This window comes from Neovison vison, chromosome 1 (genome assembly GCF_020171115.1).
Source record: "Neovison vison isolate M4711 chromosome 1, ASM_NN_V1, whole genome shotgun sequence".
Classification (NCBI taxonomy): Eukaryota; Metazoa; Chordata; class Mammalia; order Carnivora; family Mustelidae; genus Neogale; species Neogale vison.
Window position 1 is genome coordinate 2,207,319 of NC_058091.1, and position 20,846 is coordinate 2,228,164.

The 20,846-nt window shown below is 50.3% G+C and overlaps 1 protein-coding gene across 1 annotated transcript in view; it reads right to left on the reverse strand.

The window, feature by feature from the left end:
- Positions 1–288: 288 nt before the first annotated feature.
- CEP43 (centrosomal protein 43) overlaps positions 289–20,846 on the reverse strand; it is a 35,737-nt gene continuing 15,179 nt past the window's right edge. Inside the window, exons 7-12 of the mRNA XM_044242421.1 lie at positions 9,671–9,897; positions 7,597–7,709; positions 5,791–5,859; positions 3,435–3,474; positions 2,530–2,626; positions 289–1,427 (exon numbers count right to left, since the gene is read on the reverse strand). Coding sequence (XP_044098356.1) covers positions 1,353–1,427; positions 2,530–2,626; positions 3,435–3,474; positions 5,791–5,859; positions 7,597–7,709; positions 9,671–9,897 — 621 coding nt within the window. The 3' untranslated portion in view covers positions 289–1,352. The remainder of the gene's footprint in view (positions 1,428–2,529; positions 2,627–3,434; positions 3,475–5,790; positions 5,860–7,596; positions 7,710–9,670; positions 9,898–20,846) is intronic.

The window sequence follows — 20,846 nt, forward strand, 5'->3', positions numbered from 1 at the left end:
CGTGCACACACACCACGCGCACACGCCGGCAGGACTGAGGTCGGAGGCCACAGCGCGAGGACAGACGGACAGAGCCGCTCCCGGGCCGCGAGGGCCCACTCTCTGTCCCACTTCCTCTTGGCCTCACGGCTGGGTCCCGCTGCGACGTTACGCCAGCGCTGTCGTGCTACACGGGCGCGGCCCGCACCGACGAGCACCCGGCGAGCGCCTCCATGACAGCGCAGCGGCAGGAGCTGAAAAGCCCGTGCTAGAACCACGAGGTCTGCTCACTCTCTGAAACCAGTCCAGTAGGTCTCGTTTGCTCTTTATTAGTAAAGGTGACTTTTAATAAAAACAAACATAATTTAATTCAAATAAAAAATACAAACGTGGCGCACAATCACAGCTTCACGTCTGCATCACTCCCGGGGGCGAAGGCCAGCGACCCCGCGGGCAGCAGCGGGCGGGAACGAGGCTGCCCACGGGCCAGCGGCAACTCCGTCCTACGGGGCTGTGAGGAAGCCACGGACGGTGCCCAAAGCTTGGCCCACGGGACATGGTCTTGGGCCATTACTACTGTTAAGGTCCAATTCGGATTTTAATACGACCGACTCACAGATCGGAAAGAGAAGCCCTCTTGGTGCTTCCAGATGCGTTCTGGAATTGGGTTCCAGGCATCTTTACACCCAATGAATTACAACGATAAAGACGACAGTCTGGGGACCAACAGCTTCTTCTGCGGACAGGGGAGGCGACCACGGATGCTGCTGGCGACAATTCGTGGATTAAAAGTCATAACGACCCTAGATTTCTTCAAAACAAGCAACACTAGCGCACACAGGGGTATTTAATATAACCTTATCAGTCTAACAACCCTTCCAGACGGAAGGAAATCCAAATAAAGCAGAGGAGTCAACTCTCACTTCCGGTAATAAGCTTCAGGCCGCTCTGCGACCAGGGGCACCACCACCGACGGTCACGTATGCTTTGTCCTGGCTGGTGAAGCCACACACACACGCAGAGCTGTGGGAGCCTGCAGCTTTATTGAGACCTTTCAGGGAGCTAGAATACTCATGGTTTCCCGGGTTCGGTCCTCGAAATGAAGCTGAGTTGTCGGTAATCAACTTCCACAGACAAATGTGTAGCCAAACCAAATTAAGAACAGTGTATCTTCCACAAATGGCCTCAAGTAAGAAGCTTTCGTTGAGTATAATGAAAACTTAATTTTTAAAAATATCTGCAGTCTTTTTGAAACACAAGGCACCAACAGGGAGCAGACATTCCAGCAAAGAGTGATTGTCTGGAGGGAAAAAAAATGGAAGTGATCAGAGTCCTTTGTCCTTTGTTGATGAGAATACTTCTTTCTTTCTCGTCTATGCAACATCTTCCAGATAATCGGCAACGTCACTGAGCTGGGACACGGTCAGGTCCTGTGTCAGGTCATCAAGCTTTATGGTTCAAAAGAAAGAGAGAACCAGTATCAGAATGCAAGCAGAGTCATAAATAATCCTTACGATACGCTGCTGTAACTTAAATAGTATCTTACGCTGCACAAACTGCTTCACATTCCGAAGTTCCTCTACCTCTCCCTCTTCCCCCTCTTTTGATACCTGTGAGAATTACCAAAGGATGAGCTAAGAGCCAAACTGCATTACCACCAGCACCACAGCGTGCTGAAACAGCCCGGCTGCAGCCCATCCCGTGGCGAGGCAGACCGCGGAGGCCTCCGGGGTGGGCACCAGGGGCCAGGTGGGAGGCAGACCGTGGACGCCGACCCGTGTCGGGAGTTCTGACTCAAGCTTACCCACAACCCTGGGAGGCACACATTCCCACAGGCACTTCACAGACACACCAGCCAGGGACTCAAGGCCAAGGCTTGCCCAAGAACCGCAGTGCACGGCTGAGCATGGGCCGGGGCGGTGCCGGCTCAGACATGCGGGGTCTGTCAGCAAACGCTGCCTCTCTCACAGGCCTTCTCGGCTGCTAATCCCCAGACGGCCATAAGCTCGGACTCCCTCCTCATGCTGGGAGGCGACGTTCACCTCCAGGCTGCAGCGACCTCTAACCTGAGATGCCCGAGAGGCCCTCGCCCGAACGGGCCGCAGCTTTCCGTGGGCATGACGGGAGATGCTGAGAGGCTCGCTGACCTCTTCTGGGCAACACAGCTCAGTCCACGCCCCTGCCTGCCTAATAAAAAGGTCAAATGTGGCTCTGCAGGACGGACCCCTAACCATGGAGCCTGCGTCCACTGTACTGTCTGCGCCAGCCTCTGCACCAGCCCTGACCCGCCGGCCGAGAAGCCGCTCTGCCTCCTCGATCACACACTCTCGTCCAGGCACCGAATTCGATCCTCTTTCCTGCCTTCCCCAAACAGGACTCTCACGGCCGCGGACCGCACCGCTGAGGCGGCCAGTTCTGACTCCAGAACCTGGCCAGGAAGGGTCATGTCACAGCCTTCGCTGCCTTCCTGTAACTGCTGACCCTACAGAGTCGCCCCCGGCAAGAGACACAGGCGCGAGCGGCGCTCCGCGGGCCACGGCCGCACCGTACTTTATCACTGGTGTTGAGGTCGTCGATTTCCACAGAAAGATCCTCCTCGATCTCTTCCCCAATACTGAGCTCACTCTTCTCCGAGCGGTGGCTGGCGCTAGCTCGAGGGGAAGAAAAGAAGAACGAACGCTGAAAACACACGTTCACATACAATACCCTAAAATGATACTCAGTCTCGTGAATTTCGTACGAATTGTCTCACATGATCCTTAAAGTCACTTCATGAGCGACAAACAGACGCATCACTTTACGAGGCGAGAAGCAAAGACCCACAGAGGGGACACGGACATGAGGTCAGGAGGGTGCAAACCCAGATTTTTAAGATTTCATCTACTACGTCATGCTACTTCTCAAAAAATGCTTATTAACTACTGTTAAAAAATAAACATAAATTCCCAATTGCGGGGGGGGAACCTCTGTCAATGGCATAAAAATTCTGACTCTAACCTCACATTTCTAATCCTCTCCGTAACACACACTATCTCCAAGCTATCAGGCACCTCGCTGGATTACACTGTCTCTACGTATGTAAAAAGGTGACCTGAGACGCCGTCCGCATCAGAACAGTAACTGGGGGGGCCGTTCTTAAAACTTGCGTGTGCCCCACCCCCGCCGCCGCCCCTGGCCGTGGGGAAGCACGTGGGTCCCGGAGACCGGCCTCCTCGGAGCCGCTCGGCGTCACTTCCCGGGGCCTCAGCTTTACCACTGGCCCCAAGCCTCCTGGACGGAGCGCGTCTGCTCACTCTCTACGGCCAAACCGAGACAGGCTCCAAGCCCAGCGTGCAGATCCGCAGGGACGGTCTTCCTCCACCTGCGATCCGCACGGACACGGGCAAGAGCGGGACCCCGTCACCGCCGTGTCTGACACTGCCCCGGCGCATGTGCCGCCCGACGCGTGCTCTCACCTGTTGAAGTCGTCCGCGTAGTCGTCGCCCTCTCCGGTCCCTGCCGAGTTTAGGAAAAGACACGTCACGTTCGTACCAACACGCTCTACAACTTATCTGCGACCACACACACGTTTCCCTCGGGAAAAACTACATGAACGCATTCTACCGCAGCATTAAAAAAGAAGTCGCCAGGGTCAGAAAGACGGTTTTTAACCACACACGATATGAAAGCGAATGACCAAATAAAGTGCCTAGGGAATAATAAAAATGTCACGAAACGTAGTTAATACCTGGTCTTTTATTCCAAGTCCCCCAAAATCTAATCCCATTGTATGTTCACTATTTGTAAAGTCATTTCAGATTAAATGACATTATATTCATGATAACAGCAAGTTATCATAACTGCTGTACTTTTAAAGATTTTTTATCAGAGAAAGAGAGAGAGAGAGAGAGAGGGTGAGGGACGGAGCAGGCGCAGCTGGGAGAGGGAGACGCAGAGGCCCCGCTGAGCAGGGAGCCCGATAGGGAACTTGAGCCCAGGACGCCGGGACCATGACCTGAGCTGAAGGCAGACGCTTCACGGACGGAGCCCCGCAGGCGTCCCTGTTACCGATGTTGTCAACTCCGCACAACGCGCAGAATGTTTAAAGGCTCACGAAGTGTGAAGAGGCAGGAGAGCCAAGTGAACGGGGGAGCATCTCCGGGAAACTCAACGACTTCAAATTCCGGCTCCGGCTGTGAGGTGCTCTCGGCCCGTGGGAGAACTAGGTAACCCTCCTCGGCCGTCCTCGGCTGTGACGATGGCCAAACCCACACCAGACACGGGCTCCCGTCAAGATCCAGCAGGCACAGTGCTGGGCCCACAGCCTGCGACGCAGCCCACGCTCCGCAGAAGGCAGAGGGACGCGGAGGCCGCAGAGGCCGCAGATGGCCGGAGCAGCGTCCCGCGGCGGAAGGGCATCACCTCTACACCTTGCAAACTCCCCTCCTCCCTCCACATCACCTGAGGGACACGTGAGGAAAGCGGACGTGAACCTCGAGGAGAAAACACAGAAGCCCACAAGAGCCATCCTGCCCAGGGACGCCCTGCACGCGGGAGACCCATGGACGTGGGCGGCCGCCCGAGGCAGGACGCAGACCACGAGGCGGCGGCCGGCTGGGCAGCCAGCTGGGCTCGGGGGACACTGGTGTGGGTACGAGACGGCATCTACGCAGACGCGTCACTGAGGGGTTCAAGCTCCCGGCTAGCGAGACAAGACAATCCTCTCCCACTAGAGCCATCATCACTTAATGCATCTGTCAGATACGTGTGCGACTCCCAGGGCCCCGAGGTAGGACCCTGAGTAAGGGGTGTTCCTAGCCTCAAGGAGCCCACCCCCCGGTGGACAGAGAGGCAGCCAACAGCCAGACAAACCAGACGCTGGTCGAGAGACCGGAGAGAACTTTCTGAGGGGAAACCTACACAAGGTACCAGACGTACAAATTATGGGGCAAGTGAGCTCCAAGAAGAAACACACGCAAAGGCCCAGAGACGGGAAGGGGCAGTGACCGGGAAGCAGCGAGGAAGTCGACCCATCCTCCAGAGCGTGTCTGCGGGCAGACAGCGGAGACCGGACGACGGGTGAGGAGAAGGGCTGACGGGGGCCACCAAGGGCCTGGCAGGTCATGCTCCGGACTTTAGCCAACATGCAAAGGGGAGGGAGGCGTGGAAGAGAACAGGGAAGTGACGTGTGATTTCTATTTGCCGTAACATCCGAGCCTGCAGGGACAACTGCACTGGGGAGGGCGCGCCCGGGTGCGGCAGTGGCCGCGGGTCTGACTCTCGGCTGCGGTTCTCAGGGTCGCAGGACGGAGTCCCACATCCGGCTCCACACTCGGGATGGGGCCTGCTTGAGGGTCTCTCCCTCCCGCTCCAGGCCGCCCACCACTCACACACACTCTCAAATAAATCTTTAAAAATAAAAAAGGGACTGCCTTTGCCCAACCCGTCGTCGGTCTGAGCTGAAACCTCTCCCCTTGGCCCTGCCCCACAGGTGTTGGCAGAGAAGTTACTTCCTAGATGAGGCCTTTCCAGCAAGCCTAGGCCAGGGTAAGCCCCTACCACCCACTGTCACACAGTGCGTCTGGACCCTCAAACCCCGGCACCCGTTGGCGCCCGTCTGGCGCAGGTCGTCCTCCCAGAACCCGAGCTCCCAGGAAGGTCCGCGGGGCTGCTCTCTCCAGGCCCGGCACACGGACAAACCCCAGATTCACGAAGACCGCCCAAGCATCCCATTGTCAAGCGCTCGCTACAGGCTAAGCCATTTCAGTTGCGCTTTTATTCTAAAAATGATCGCCCTCAGGCAATCAGTGCTAAAATCAGAAATCCAGTTACCTAATCCAAGTGATCCAATTTTATCACTGACCAATTTCAGATCGTTCAAAACTGTGCTTCCTCGTTTACCTGTGAAGGAAAAATATTCACATTAAATTGACTTTCAGAACACAACAATCTCTAAACCGCATCACGTCTCTTCAGCCTCGGGTTTAGGAGTCAAACGTCCAAACCAAACACCAAGAAAGAGTGACACAGGCTCTGGTGAGCGATGCTGACGTCAGGCCCGCAGGCCCTTGCTCCCCACACACCGCACCAGCCGTCCCGGCGCCTGACCACCAGACTGTCCCGCGCCACCGTCTACAACAAGCCTCACTGGGCAGGAGTTCATTATCTCACCACGTTTACTTTCCTCTGAACTTCTCAGTGTTGCTTTTACTGGTTTTCCATCTACTGAACTGACCAAGTGCTCACTGTCCTGCCTACGTCTCCAGCCCCGACCAGTGTCCGAGCGACGTGATCGCGCCGAGCGCGACCCCTGCTGCAGGTGACGAAGACGGGGAGAAAGCACGAGAGGGAGACGGCTGGGGCACAGCGGCAAACACTCAGCGAGGCTGCGAGATGGCTAAAGGCAGCCACACATCACCTCCGTTGCCTGCCCCAGCAAATCCTACAGCCCCAAAACAGGATACAAAAAGGTTAGGAAATACTGCAAAAGTATGCAAAATCACACCACGATTTCCTAATAAAGGTGTGCTTTTTAGAAAATGTTCTCAAAAGGGGCACATTTATACCCTGGACACACTGTCGAGGAAATACATTCCTGGGATCGAGTCCCACATCCGGCTCCCTGCTCAGCGGGAAGCCTGCTTCCTCCTCTCTCTCTGCCTGCCTCTCTGCCTACTTGTGATCTCTCTCTGTCAAATAAATAAATAAAATCTTTAAAAAAAAATTTAAAAAAAAAAAAAAAGAAAATGTTCTCAAAAGGGGCACATTTATACCCTGGACACACTGTCGAGGAAATACATTCGCTCTGATACCGTAAATGGAGTTCACCCCCACACGTCCGTGTTTCAGGCCGTGCCTGCAAGGCCCTGGTGTCTTGCTGCCGCCCGCATGCGGGGAGGGGCAGGAAGGGAACGGCGGCCACGGCCGCTCCTCGTCTGCTGACCACACCTCTCTGCTACACGTGAACACATACGACAGAGCCACACTCCGAACAATGAAACCTTAACTGTATGCAACAGAGACAGAGCTAGAGTAGGAGGCTGAGCAAAGTACGTCGGAGAAAGATAGTCGCCGGGTGACTGGAACGTGGGATTTAAGAAGCAGGTGATGGGGATCAGAAAACACCCATCATGGGGAAAAAAGTAAATCTAAAAATTCAAACACACACACACACACACACACACACACACACACACAGAAAGAAAGTGATGCCAATAAGCAAAGTGGGAAAAAAAACAATGTCGGACCCACATCACCGAAGACCAAATATGTGAAGATTCCTACGATGATTCCTGTGGTATCACAGACTCTAGAAAACAAACTCTTAAAAACTGAATTTAAATCCTACTGACATCAGTCTAATTGTCCAACAAGAGAGAAATGACCTAGAAATGTTAACTACATAAGGCAGCTAAAAAGTCAGTTTCCTGAAGGTGTTTGGTGGCACGGGAAACACAACACAAAACGAAGCAAACAGGACCGTTTTGGAAAGCGATGAAAAGGACCATCGCTGGTCCAATTAGGGGCTCCTCCTGCACAACAGACGACCACGTGGTACTTCGTCAACCACGAGAAAGCACGTCCTGAGCCCTCCCGGTCCGCGTGGCCAGCAAGGAGGCCCGGGGCCCCGGCACTCACCTTCCGAGTCCTTCAACGGGGGCGCTGCGGTGAGCGAGCTGAGTCCACTCTTCAGGGGGGGCGCGTCGGAGAGCGAGGCGAGGCTTCCTGCTTGCTTCCCAGGTTCACTTCTCCTAACCGGAAACAAGCGCACAGTCGGGCCAGCTTGCGCTCGGCCACTAGGGCGCGGGCACCGTAACAGAGCCGGCCCGCAGGGCGCCTGCCGCTTCGCAGACTCAAAACCAGCTCGGAGGCCCGCGAGGCGCGGCAGGCAGAGCAGCACCACGAATCCACAGCCGAGGTACCGGCGAGACGCGCTCGCCCTCCAGCTACACGGCCGCTCGCGGTCTCCGGGTCCGTGGTTTTTACTGGAAGCCCCTCGCAGGGCCCGGCAACGCCGGCCAGGGTCAGCACGGAGGTGACCGGCACAGCTGTACCGCGGGCAAAGGCGCCGCGGCCCCGCAGCCGACCTCCCCAGCAGCCCTGCGCATCCCTCCCGCCACCGCCTGCCTCCTGCCCCGCACCCCCACGCAGGCGGGCACCTTCCCAGGCTGCTGCCGGCACACCTCGCCCCCCCCCCCGCCCATAAGTGCGCCCATATGCTCCCTCCCTGCAGCCTCAGCCTCAGCAAGGGGGCACCCCGCACCCTACGCATAGCACCGGGGACCTAAGTCTCCCCGCCCCCGCACAGCACCCCCTCCTCTAAGGCCGGTCTGTTCTCCGCAGACGCGCACTGCGAGCTCCCACTGCGGTTTCCTCCGCGCTGCTCCTCCGCAGCCCTGAACAGCACAGCCCACCAGGAAGCCACTCACCACCTACAACGCCCCCAGCCTTTCCCAAGGCCTCTCCAATACTTTGCTACTTTGTCCCCTTCCCCCACCCTGAACCCAGGATCCCATCATCCTTGCCTCCAGGCTGCTATGGGACAAGGCTCACTTTCAGAACTTAGCTCAAGGTCTCGTGCTGGCCTCCCCCTCCCCGGTCCAGAACTCCTCTCCTCCCTTTCCTTCTTCCTCCTCCTCCTCCCCTTGCTCACCTCCAGGGACCGCTCACTTCCCAGGTGACCACCTCTGGGGTCCTGGGGCAGTAGGATCAAACACGGAGACCCCTCCCCCCGCCCCACAGCCGGCTTCACCTCTGCGTCAGCGACCTTCCTACCCCGACCCGACCCGTGAGACAAGTGCCCTACACCGTCCCCTGGCCCGCCCGCGCAGCCCCTCCTCGCTCTCCACGCTTCACCTGCAGCGGTGTTTTCCACCGTCTGGTTACTCGGCTGAAACCCCTGAGCTGCCTTGATGTCACTTTATTCTCCAACACTTAGCAACAAATCCTTCTGGACTGAGCCTCAGAAGACATCCCCAAACCACCTGTTTCTCACCACTTTTGCCATCAACACTCACCCAGAGAACGCCGACAACTGCTGGAGACCCGGCAGCCCAGGGAGCTGGTCGCCGTGCGGCTCAGACCCTGGGGCTCCCAGCGTCCCCGAAGGGCACAGCCACGCTCCCGCCAGAGTCAACGCCGTCCCCACCAGAGCCCGTTCCCACAACTGCCCCAGGCGTGCTCTGACCGGTCGCCCTCCTCTGCCTGCTGCTCGCCCTCCCAGAGCTCCGCTGTCGTCCTAGCTGCCTCTCATGAACTTGGGCCTAGGCTTCACCGGCCCCTAGAAGGGAGGCACTCCCTGACCTGATCCCTGACCTCACCCCCGGCCCCCCACCCCCGGGCCTGTCACTCCAGCCGCACACCCCCCCCCCCCCCGGCATGCAGGGGCTCTCGTTCTCGTTGCCTCTGTCCGCAGAGTGCAAGCTTCTGGAGGCAGGACTCTACCCGTGCTCTGACCGTGCCGGGCCGCGCCAGAACGCACCCGGCACCAGACGGGCTCGCTCAGTCTACACTTCCCTCCAGAAATCCTGATTATCTGGTTTTATCCCCAGCTAGAATTGTTTCACAACATGAAAGTCTCTAAGGACAGAAAATGAGACTGACTTATTCAATAATTACAGAAGCTTTAGTTGCTCATTTTAAAAATAGAAAATATTAAGGAACTGTATTTTTAAGCCTCTACTTTGCTAATCCAAAACCACAGTTTACTCACCAACCGTAAGTTTTTTCCGGTTTAGGAATGGGATCGTCGAAGAAAGAATCCCCTTCCATATCATCTTCGTCTGGACAAAGACCAGCTTTGTCTTTGACATCTAGACTTTTGTTACTTAAGAAAGATGCGATTTTGGTTTCATGGGCCAGCAAGTGGAGGCCGCTTCTGCTCTTTGGTTCTGACGAGGAGACGCTCGTGTCCGTCTGACTGGTATCGCTGCCAGCCTTCTAGAAAGAGAGAACGGGAAAGGCCGGAGGTGGTCTTGGTGAAATGAACACTAGTGCGCTATTGTACGTAGCAAATGTCCCGCAAACACACGCAGACCTGTGTCTCCATGTGCAAGTGCGGACCTAACAGTCTAGCCCAGCGCACGCACAGCCAGCGCCTGAGGGAGAGCGCGGCCGGTGCAGTGCTGATGCGCCCTCGGGCTCCCACCCTAACCGGAAATGCCTTCACCTACAGCATTTACAAACAAACTTCCCCACTTCAAATTAACTTTTGCATTTCCTCTTAGGTGCACATCACTCCTTCGACGATGATCTTAAAAATCAGTAAATTTCCCACTTGCAGAAAGGAGAAGGCATTACTAGGACTGAAGGAAGATCAGTTCCCATAAAGGAACCAAGCATTAAAACTAAGTATCTGTCGGTAAGAACAGCAATTTTCCACCCAACGCAAACACGACAGGCGTCAAGGTGAAAGATGTGGCCTTGCTCACCACCGTCCGAGGGCACACAGGCTGCTGAATGCACTGGTCTGAGTCAGACTCTCAGCTAACTTCCTCTTGTCTGGGCACCCAGGCAACACAGAGGGCTCTGGACCCCTTGACTCCGTCCCGCTGATCTGGTGACATGGACACAGGACAGGCCGGTGCATCTCTTGCTGCAGGACAGTGTGTTACCCTCTGCTTGGTCAGACCGTCTACGCCAGTGACAGACATGACCGCAAATACCACCAACCAAGCTGGTCACAACAGAGGGCGCAGACACTTCCGGAGAGCCCTCCCGTCTGCCCGCAGGTCATGTCCTTCTCCTCCTCAACAGCGGCCAAGGGTGCGGGGGGCAGGCTGGGGCTTTGCCGCGGACACGGAAGAGGGGACATGCAGAGATTGCAGTCCCATGCCCAGAAAGTGAAAAGGTCTGGAGCTTGGCTCTTAACACCGATGTCACACTGCTCAGCCGACTCATATGAAATTGTAGTTTCTGTGGGCTCAAACGGATGATTTCCCCAGCCTCGGCCTCGCACCCGGGAGAGAGCCGTGTGTGTCCGACACCTGGGCTGTGCGAGAGACTCTCCCAAGAAGTGCATGGGGCAGGCCAGCCTTGTCCTACCACTAAGCACACGATCCTAAGGAACTAAAGCTTCACAGGCATGAGTGACCCCAAGATTTCAAGCAGAGTCATCTTTCCCAAACCTGACTAGCGCTGAGAGCTGAGAAAGAAGGCATGTGCAGCTGGGGAGAAGATTCTGGAGAACACACTCCCCGAGGACAGCCCTTCACTACGTGCAGACACGGAATGGGGCGTGTGTACGGAGATGCACGTTTCCCCTTCCACACCGGGCAGCGGCCCGCTGAGCGGACGGCAGGCGAGACTATGCTACAGGGCTTCGGGGGCCCTGGACAGCGCTGCGTGTTCCGGAAGTTATCAGTACAGAGCAGCCGATTTTCCTAAGGGACACGTCTGGAAAAATAAACACCAAGTTACCATCCCTTAGACGACATCGGGTATTTCAGAGGGCGGAAACATTTTACAACTTCCTAACGACTTTCTTGAAATTCTCCGCTAGGAGCAAACACAGAGAAGCCACAGCCATCCACGCGCTCCTCATCCAGGCCCACAGCAACCTGTACTTACACATGTGGGACACTGCACTGACATCTTTTCAAAGACCTATGCATTTGGAAATATAAGCCAAGGGTTGTGATATTTAAACCCATTTCCAGTTACAGATACCGAGAGACCTACTCTCTCCTCAAAACACTCCTGAGAAGACAGAGGACAGACTGCTGTGAAGCAAAACGGCATGTCACATCCACGAAAAGCAACTTTACAAAGACCGTAATCATCCCAATAAAGCCGGCCTTCCCCGTGAAGTCACACACGACCAGCATGACTTAAGTCCCCATGATGAACCACCTAAGCTTGTAACTAACATCTACCCAGGCCTAGTTTCGACCGATTTCAGCAGCAGCCCTGCCAGAGGAACGAGGGCTAGTTTGAGGAAGACGAGTTTCATGGGGAATCACACTCCCATGTTCAGCAAAATATAGATTTTGAAAAACAATAATCAGTTTGTTTTAAAACTGTAGTTCTAGGTATCTAGGGAGTAAAATTTAAAAACACTTGATGTGTTTTGGAACTCTTCTCAAAATCCATTTCTAAACCACACAGAACCGTGTGCTTCTAATGACGGCTATCTGTTCACCAAAAGGACTGCTACTCAGCTGGGTCACTGAGAACTCCCTAAACTGAATTCCAAGTCAGTTTTACGTTAGGAAAAACTGACACACGAGAAAGACTTATCAAAACATCTATAAATTACCATGCAAGTACTATAGAACTTCAAGAGCCATTTCCAGGCAGGAAATCCAAATCTTTTGGGCAATAAGAAATCAAGTCATGACATAAGCCCTGGGATCTGTTTTAAAAACCTTCGAAGTGCTAAGGCATTGTATGGGGTTTTTTGTTTTTGTTTTGTTTTAATTTCTTTTCAGCATAACAGAATTCATTGTTTTTGCACCACACCCGGTACTCCATGCAATCCGTGCCCTCTATAATACCCACCACCTGGTTCCCCCAACCTCCCACCCCTCGCCCCTTCATAACCCTCAGTTATTCAGAGACCACAGTCTCTCATGGTTCACCTCCCCTTCCAATTTCCCTCAACTCCCTTCTCCTCTCCATCTCCCCTTGCCCTCCATGCTATTTGTTATGCTCCACAAATAAGTGAAACCATATGATAATTGACTCTCTCTGCTTGACTTATTTCACTCAGCATAATCTCCTCCAGTCCCGTCCATGTTGGTAAAAAAGTTGGGGATTCGTCCTTTCTGATGGAGGATACCCTCATCCTTTCTGATGGAGGCATCATACCCCATAGTGTATATGGACCACATCTTCCTTATCCATTCGTCCAAAGAACCAAGGGCATCTTGGTTCTTTCCAGTTTGGCGACCGTGGCCATTGCTGCTATAAACATTGGGGTACAGATGGCCCTTCTTTTCACTCCATCTGTATCTTTGGGGTAAATACCCAGGAGTGCAATTGCAGGGTCACAGGGAAGCTCTATTTTGTCTCACCTCTTTGCTTCCAACAGTGCTTAATTCTAGCTGCGCAGATTCTCCCTGACTCTCAGCACCAGCTTCTCCACAGCTCGGCCAGAGGGAGGCAGGTAGCTAACTGAGTGTCTAAGACAAGGACCTGCCTTGGAATTCACCGCCTAGACAGCCTCACAGGCCTCAGCAATTAGGGTTACAGAGTCCCCCCAGGAAGATGAAGCCCTAATGCCCAGACTTCAGAGCTCCTCTCACTTACACACAGTGTCACGACCAATGCGACTAGTTACACTGGGTCAGCTACAGGGGGCAGGTCCCTACCCCACTGTGCCCAGTGCCCAGCAGGCGAGGATGCTCGGGGAGAACACAGGTGAACAGGACGGCGGGGACGGGTGAAGAGTCTACCAGGCAAGGGACACCTGGGACCGTGGGCAAGAGACTGTACCCCCAGCCCGCAGGAGGGACAGCCGCGCAGACGCCTGATCTCCAGCCTGCAGTCAAGATGGCAGAGAAGTAGCAGCTGAGACTACTTCAGCCAGCAGGAGATCAGCTAGAGAGCTTATCTAAAGATTGCAAACACCTGCAAATCCATCGGCAGATCGAAGAGAAGAAGAACAGCAATTCTAGAAACCGAAAAACAACCACTTTGTGAAAGGTAGGACTGGCGGAGAAGTGAATCCAAAGCGACGGGAAGACAGACCCCGGGGGGGAGGGGCCGGCTCCCGGCAAGCGGCGGAGCAACGGAGCACAAAATCGGGACTTTTAAAAGTCTGTTCCGCTGAGGGACATCGCTCCGGAGGCTAAACCGGGGCGAAGCCCACGCAGGGTCGGCGTGGCCTCGGGTCCCGCGGGGTCACAGAAGGATCGGGGGTGTCTGAGTGTCGCAGAGCTTGCGGGTATTGGAACGGGAAAGCCGGCTGCAGAGACAGAGCCGACCGTGAGCTCGCAGCTCGGGGTTACCTTGAACCGGCCGCAGGCTCGGTGAGCTCGGAGCGCGGCCGGAAGTCGGGCAGACGGAGTTACTGAGCGCTGTTCGCTGAGGGCGCACTGGGGAGCGGGGCCCCGGGCTCTCGGCTCCTCCGGGCCGGAGACCAGGAGGCCGCTATTTGTACTCCCGTCCTCCGGAACTCTACGGAAAGCGCTCAGGGAACAAAAGCTCCTGAAAGCAAAGCCGAGTGGATCACTCAGCCCGCCCCGGGTAAGGGCGGTGCAATTCCGCCTGGGGCAAAGACACTTGAGAATCACTACACCAGGCCCCTCCCCCAGAAGATCAACAAGAAATCCAGGCAAGACCAAGTTCACCTACCAAGGAGTGCAGTTTCAGTACCAAGGAGAGCAGCAGAATTCCAGAGGAGGAGAAAGCAAAGCACGGAACTCATGGTTTTCTCCCTGTGATTCTTTAGTCTTGCAGTTAATTTAATTTTTTTCTTTTTCATTTTTTTTCTCTTCTTCTGCTAAAATTTTTTTTAAATTTTACCCTTTTCTTTTTTAACGTTTTTTAACTAGTTTATCTAATATATATATTTTCTTTTTTATACTTTTCTTTATTCGTTTTCTTTTTTAATTCTTTTCTTTTCTTTTTTTTTTTTTTTTTTTAAATTTCCTTTCTTTCTTTTTGAACCTCTTTTTATCCCCTTTCTCCCCCCCTCACAATTTGGGATCTCTTCTGATTTGGTTAAAGCATATTTTCCTGGGGTTGTTGCCACCCTTTTAGTATTTTACTTGCTCCTTCATATACTCCTATCTGGACAAAATGACAAGGCGGAAAAATTCACCACAAAAAAAAGAACAAGAGGCAGTACCGAAGGCTAGGGACCTAATCAATACGGACATTGGTAATATGTCAGATCTAGAGTTCAGAATGACAATTCTCAAGTTTCTAGCCGGGCTCGAAAAAGGCATGGAAGATATTAGAGAAACCCTCTCAGGAGATATAAAAGCCCTTTCTAGAGAAATAAAATAACTAAAATCTAACCAAGTTGAAATCAAAAAAGCTATTAATGAGGTACAATAAAAAATGGAGGCTATCACTGCTAGGATAAATGAGGCAGAAGAAAGAATTAGCGATATAGAAGACCAAATGACAGAGAATAAAGAAGCTGAGCAAAAGAGGGACAAACAGCTACTAGACCACGAGGGTAAAATTCGAGAGATAAGTGACACCATAGGACAAAACAACATTAGAATAATTGGGATTCCAGAAGAAGACGAAAGAGAGGGGGGAGCAGAAGGTATACTGGAGAGAATTATTGGGGAGAATTTCCCCAATATGGCAAAGGGAACGAGCATCAAAATTCAGGAGGTTCAGAGAACGCCCCTCAAAATCAATAAGAACAGGCCCACACCCCGTCACCTAATAGTAAAATTTACAAGCCTTAGTGACAAAGAGAAAATCCTGAAAGCAGCCCGGGAAAAGAAGTCTGTAACATACAATGGTAAAAATATTAGATTGGCAGCGGACTTATCCACAGAGACCTGGCAGGCCAGAAAGAGCTGGCATGATATATTCAGAGCACTGAACGAGAAAAACATGCAGCCAAGAATACTATATCCAGATAGGCTATCATTGAAAATAGAAGGAGAGATTAAAAGCTTCCAGGACAAACAAAAACTGAAAGAATTTGCAAACCCCAAACCAGCTCTACAGGAAATATTGAAAGGGGTCCTCTAAGCAAAGAGAGAGCCTACAAGTGGTAGATCAGAAAGGAACAGAGACAATATACAGTAACAGTCACCTTACAGGCAATACAATGGCACTAAATTCATATCTCTCAATAGTTACCCTGAATGTTAATGGGCTAAATGCCCCAATCAAAAGACACAGGGTATCAGAATGGAATAAAAAACCAAAACCCATCTATACGTTGCCTCCAAGAAACTCATTTTAAGCCCAAAGACACCTCCATATTTAAAGTGAGGGGCTGGAAAAGAATTTACCATGCTAATGGACATCAGAAGAAAGCAGGAGTGGCAATCCTTATATCCGATCAATTAGATTTTAAGCCAAAGTCTATCATAAGACATGAGGAAGGACACTGTATCATACTCAAAGGATCTATCCAACAAGAAAATCTAACAATTTGAAATATCTATGCCCCCAACGTGGGAGCAGCCAACTATATAAACCAATTAATAACAAAATCAAAGAAACACATCAACAATAATACAATAATAGTAGGGGACTTTAACACTCCCCTCACTGAAATGGACAGATCATCCAAGCAAAAGATCAACAAGGAAATAAAGGTCTTAAACGACACACTGGACCAGATGGACATCACAGATATATTCAGAACATTTCATCCCAAAGCAACAGAATATACATTCTTCTCTAGTACACATGGAACATTCTCCAGAATAGATCACAACCTTGGTCCTAAATCAGGACTCAACCGGTATCAAAAGATTGGGATCATTCCCTGCATATTTTCAGACCACAATGCTCTGAAGCTAGAACTCAACCACAAGAGGAAGTTTGGAAAGAACCCAAATACATGGAGACTAAACAGCATCCTTCTAAAGAATGAATGGGTCAACCGGGAAATTAAAGAAGAATTGAAAAAAATCATGGAAACAAATGATAAGGAAAATACAACGGTTCAAAATCTGTGGGACACAACAAAGGCAGTCCTGAGAGGAAAATATATAGCGGTGCAAGCCTTTCTCAAGAAACACAGGGTTAGGTACACAACCTAACCCTACACCTAAAGGAGCTGGAGAAAGAACAAGAAAGAAACCCTAAGCCCAGCAGGAGAAAAGAAATCATAAAGATCAAAGCAGAAATCAATGAAATAGAAACCAAAAAAACAATAGAACAAATCAACAAAACTAGGAGCTGGTTCTTTGAAAGAATTAATAAAATTGATGAACCCCTGGCCAGACTTATCAAAAAGAAAAGAGAAAGGACCCAAATAAATAAAATCATGAATGAAAGAGGAGAGATCACAACTAACACCAAAGAAATACAAACTATTATAAGAACATACTATGAGCAACTCTACGCCAACAAATTTGACAATCTGGAAGAAATGGATGCATTCCTAGAAACATATAAACTACCACAACTGAATCAGGAAGAAATAGAAGGCCTGAACAGACCCATAACCAGTAAGGAGATTGAAACAGTCATTAAAAATCTCCAAACAAACAAAAGCCCAGGGCCAGACGGCTTCCCGGTGGAATTCTACCAAACATTTAAAGAATAACTAATTCCTATTCTCCTGAAACTGTTCCAAAAAATAGAAATGGAAGGAAAACTTCCAAATTCATTTTATGAGGCCAACATCACCTGGATCCCAAAACCAGACAAGGATCCCATCAAAAAAGAGAGCTATAGACTAATATCCTTGATGAACACAGATGCAAAAATTCTCACCAAATACTAGCCAATAGGATTCAACAGTACATTAAAAGGATTATTCACCACAACCAAGTGGGATTTATTCCAGGGCTGCAAGGTTGGTTCAACATCTGCAAATCAGTCAATGTGATACAACACATCAATAAAAGAAAGAACAAGAACCATATGATACTCTCAATAGATGCTGAAAACATTTGACAAAGTACAGCATCCCTTCCTGATCAAAACTCTTCAAAGTGTAGGGACAGAGGGCACATACCTCAATATCATCAAAGCCATCTATGAAAAACCCACCGCAAATATCATTCTCAATGGAGAAAAACCGAAAGCTTTTCCGCTAAGGTCAGGAACACGGCAGGGATGTCCATTATCACCACTGCTATTCAACATAGTACTAGGAGTCCTAGCCTCAGCAATCAGACGACAAAAGGAAATTAAAGGCATTCAAATCGGCAAAGAAGAAGTCAAATTATCACTCTTCACAGATGATATGATACTATATGTGGAAAACCCAAAAGACTCCACTCCAAAACTGCTAGAACTTGTACAGGAATTCAGTAAAGTGTCAGGATATAAAATCAATGCACAGAAATCAGTTGCATTTCTCTACACCAACAACAAGACAGAAGAAAGAGAAATTAAGGAGTCAATCCCATTTACAATTGCACCCCAGACCATAAGATACCTAGGAATAAACCTAACCAAAGAGGCACAGAATCTATACTCAGAAAACTATAAAGTACTCATGAAAGAAATTGAGGAAGACACAAAGAAATGGAAAAATGTTCCATGCTCCTGGATTGGAAGAATAAATATTGTGAAAATGTCTATGCTACCTAAAGCAGTCTACACATTTAATGCAATTCCTATCAAAGTACCATCCATCTTTTTCAAAGAAATGGAACAAATAATTCTAAAATTTATATGGAACAAGAAAAAACCTCGAATAGCCAAAGGGATATTGAAAAAGAAAGCCAAAGTTGGTGGCATCACAATTCCGGACTTCAAGCTCTATTACAAAGCTGTCATCATCAAGACAGTATGATACTGGCAAAAAAAACAGACACAAAGATCAATGGAACAGAATAGAGAGCCCAGAAATAGACTCTCAACTCTATGGTCAACTAATCTTCGACAAAGCAGGAAAGAATGTCCAATGGAAAAAACACGGCCTCTTCAATAAATGGTGCTGGGAAAATTGGACAGCCACATGCAGAAAAATGAAATTGGACCATTTCCTTACACCACACACAAAAATAGACTCAAAATGGATGAAGGACCTCAATGTGAGAAAGGAATCCATCAAAATCCTTGAGGAGAACACAGGCAGCAACCTCTTCGACCTCAGCCGCAGCAACATCTTCCTAGGAACATCGCCAAAGGCAAGGCAAGCAAGGGCAAAAATGAACTATTGGGATTTCATCAAGATCAAAAGCTTCTGCACAGCAAAGGAAACAGTTAAAAAAATCAAAAGACAACTGACAGAATGGGAGAAGATATTTGCAAACGACATATCAGATAAAGGACTAGTGTCCAAAATCTATAAAGAACTTAGCAAACTCAACACCCAAAGAACAAATAATCCAATCAAGAAATGGGCAGAGGACATGAACAGACGTTTCTGCAAAGAAGACATCCAGATGGCCAACAGACACGTGAAAAAGTGCTCGCTATCACTCGGCATCAGGGAAATACAAATCAAAACCACAATGAGATACCACCTCACACCAGTCAGAATGGCTAAAATCAACAAGTCAGGAAATGACAGATGCTGGCGAGGATGCGGAGAAAGGGGAACCCTCCTACACTGTTGGTGGGAATGCAAGCTGGTGCAACCACTCTGGAAAACAGCATGGAGGTTCCTCAAAATGTTGAAAATAGAACTTCCCTATGACCCAGCAATTGTACTACTGGGTGTTTACCCTAAAGATACAAACGTAGTGATCCAAAGGGGCACGTGCACCCGAATGTTTATAGCAGCAATGTCCACAATAGCCAAACTATGGAAAGAACCTAGATGTCCATCAACAGATGAATGGATAAAGAAGATGTGGTATATATACACAATGGAATACTATGCAGCCATCAAAAGAAATGAAATCTTGCCATTTGTGACAACGTGGATGGAACTAGAGCATATCACGCTTAGCGAAATAAGTCAAGCGGAGAAAGACAACTATCATATGATCTCCCTGATATGAGGAAGTGGTGATGCAACATGGGGGCTTAAGTGGGTAGGAGAAGAATAAATGAAACAAGATGGGACAGGGAGGGAGACAAACCATAAGTGACTCTTAATCTCACAAAACAAACTGAGGGTTGCTGGGGGGAGGGGGGCTGGGAGAAGGGGGGTGGGGTTATAGACATTGGGGAGGGTATGTGCTTTGGTGAGTGCTGTGAAGTGTGTAAACCTGGCAATTCACAGACCTGTACCCCTGGGGATAAAAATATATGTTTATAAAAAATAAAAAAAGAAGAAAACCAAGAGACCTACTGAATGGCACAAAAGCAGGCATTAAATCCCCTTAGACCAATCTCAAGGCTAAAACTTCATGGTGAATTAGTGCAAAGTTGCAAGAAAGTTTGAGTATATACATAATGGTCTACAAGTTCACTTACACATCTGGATTTCAGTCACTTCTAGATTAACAGCAAATGAACCTCACAGAGAAACAAGTGTCACACTGAAAATAACTACGTGGCTCTCTGCTTAGCAGGGAGCCTGCTTCCTCCTCTCTCTCTCTCTCTCTGCCTGCTTGTGATCTCTGTCAAATAAATAAATAATCTTTTAAAAATAAAAAAAGAAGAAAAGAACTACGAATTTCCCAAGAGCCAAAATGTGAATTATCACCAGAATGTCTTAACAACCTAAAAAATGAATTTTATTTTTCTAAGCTCGTAACAGAGAAACATCAAAGCTAAAAAATACTCCAGTTTTGCAGAAGTATTTAAAGAATGCACAGTATTAATTCCCTCCCTCAACCACACCTCAAGGCCCTAGCTCCCCTCTCCCACCCCGCCAGAAGTGTTTTCTTGACCCATGATTTAAACAATTTTACTACAGTTCTAAGACACATTTTTTAAAATTTATTCACCTAGAACATACACTGTGGAATTCTAGAACCACAAAACAAAACATTTAAACTCCTCTAAAAACTCAGTTTTTCTAGAAAACCTCTGTCCCTCTGCTCTACGGACGATCCGTCACTGCTGCAGACGCCCCTTACCTCTGGCTGACACCAGACTCTGCGCAGCCGCTCGGCTCCGTCCCCCATCCCGGCGGCAGCCTGGGGGCAGCGGATCCGAAGTAGCCAGGCACTAGGGCTGTGGGCTCAGGGCCGAGAATGCTGCTCACCAGAGTGTACCGTCCATCCCGCCTGGGGTTGGGGCAGAGTAAGGGAATGACTGTACTTGGTTCACCTAGAAAGCCCTGGGGGAGAAAGACCCACAAATGTGCGGCCCCCCTCCCCCGCCTGCAACACTTACTCCGTGGTCTGCATCACGGCCCTCATCAGCATCAGCAGGGCTTAGGCCAGAAT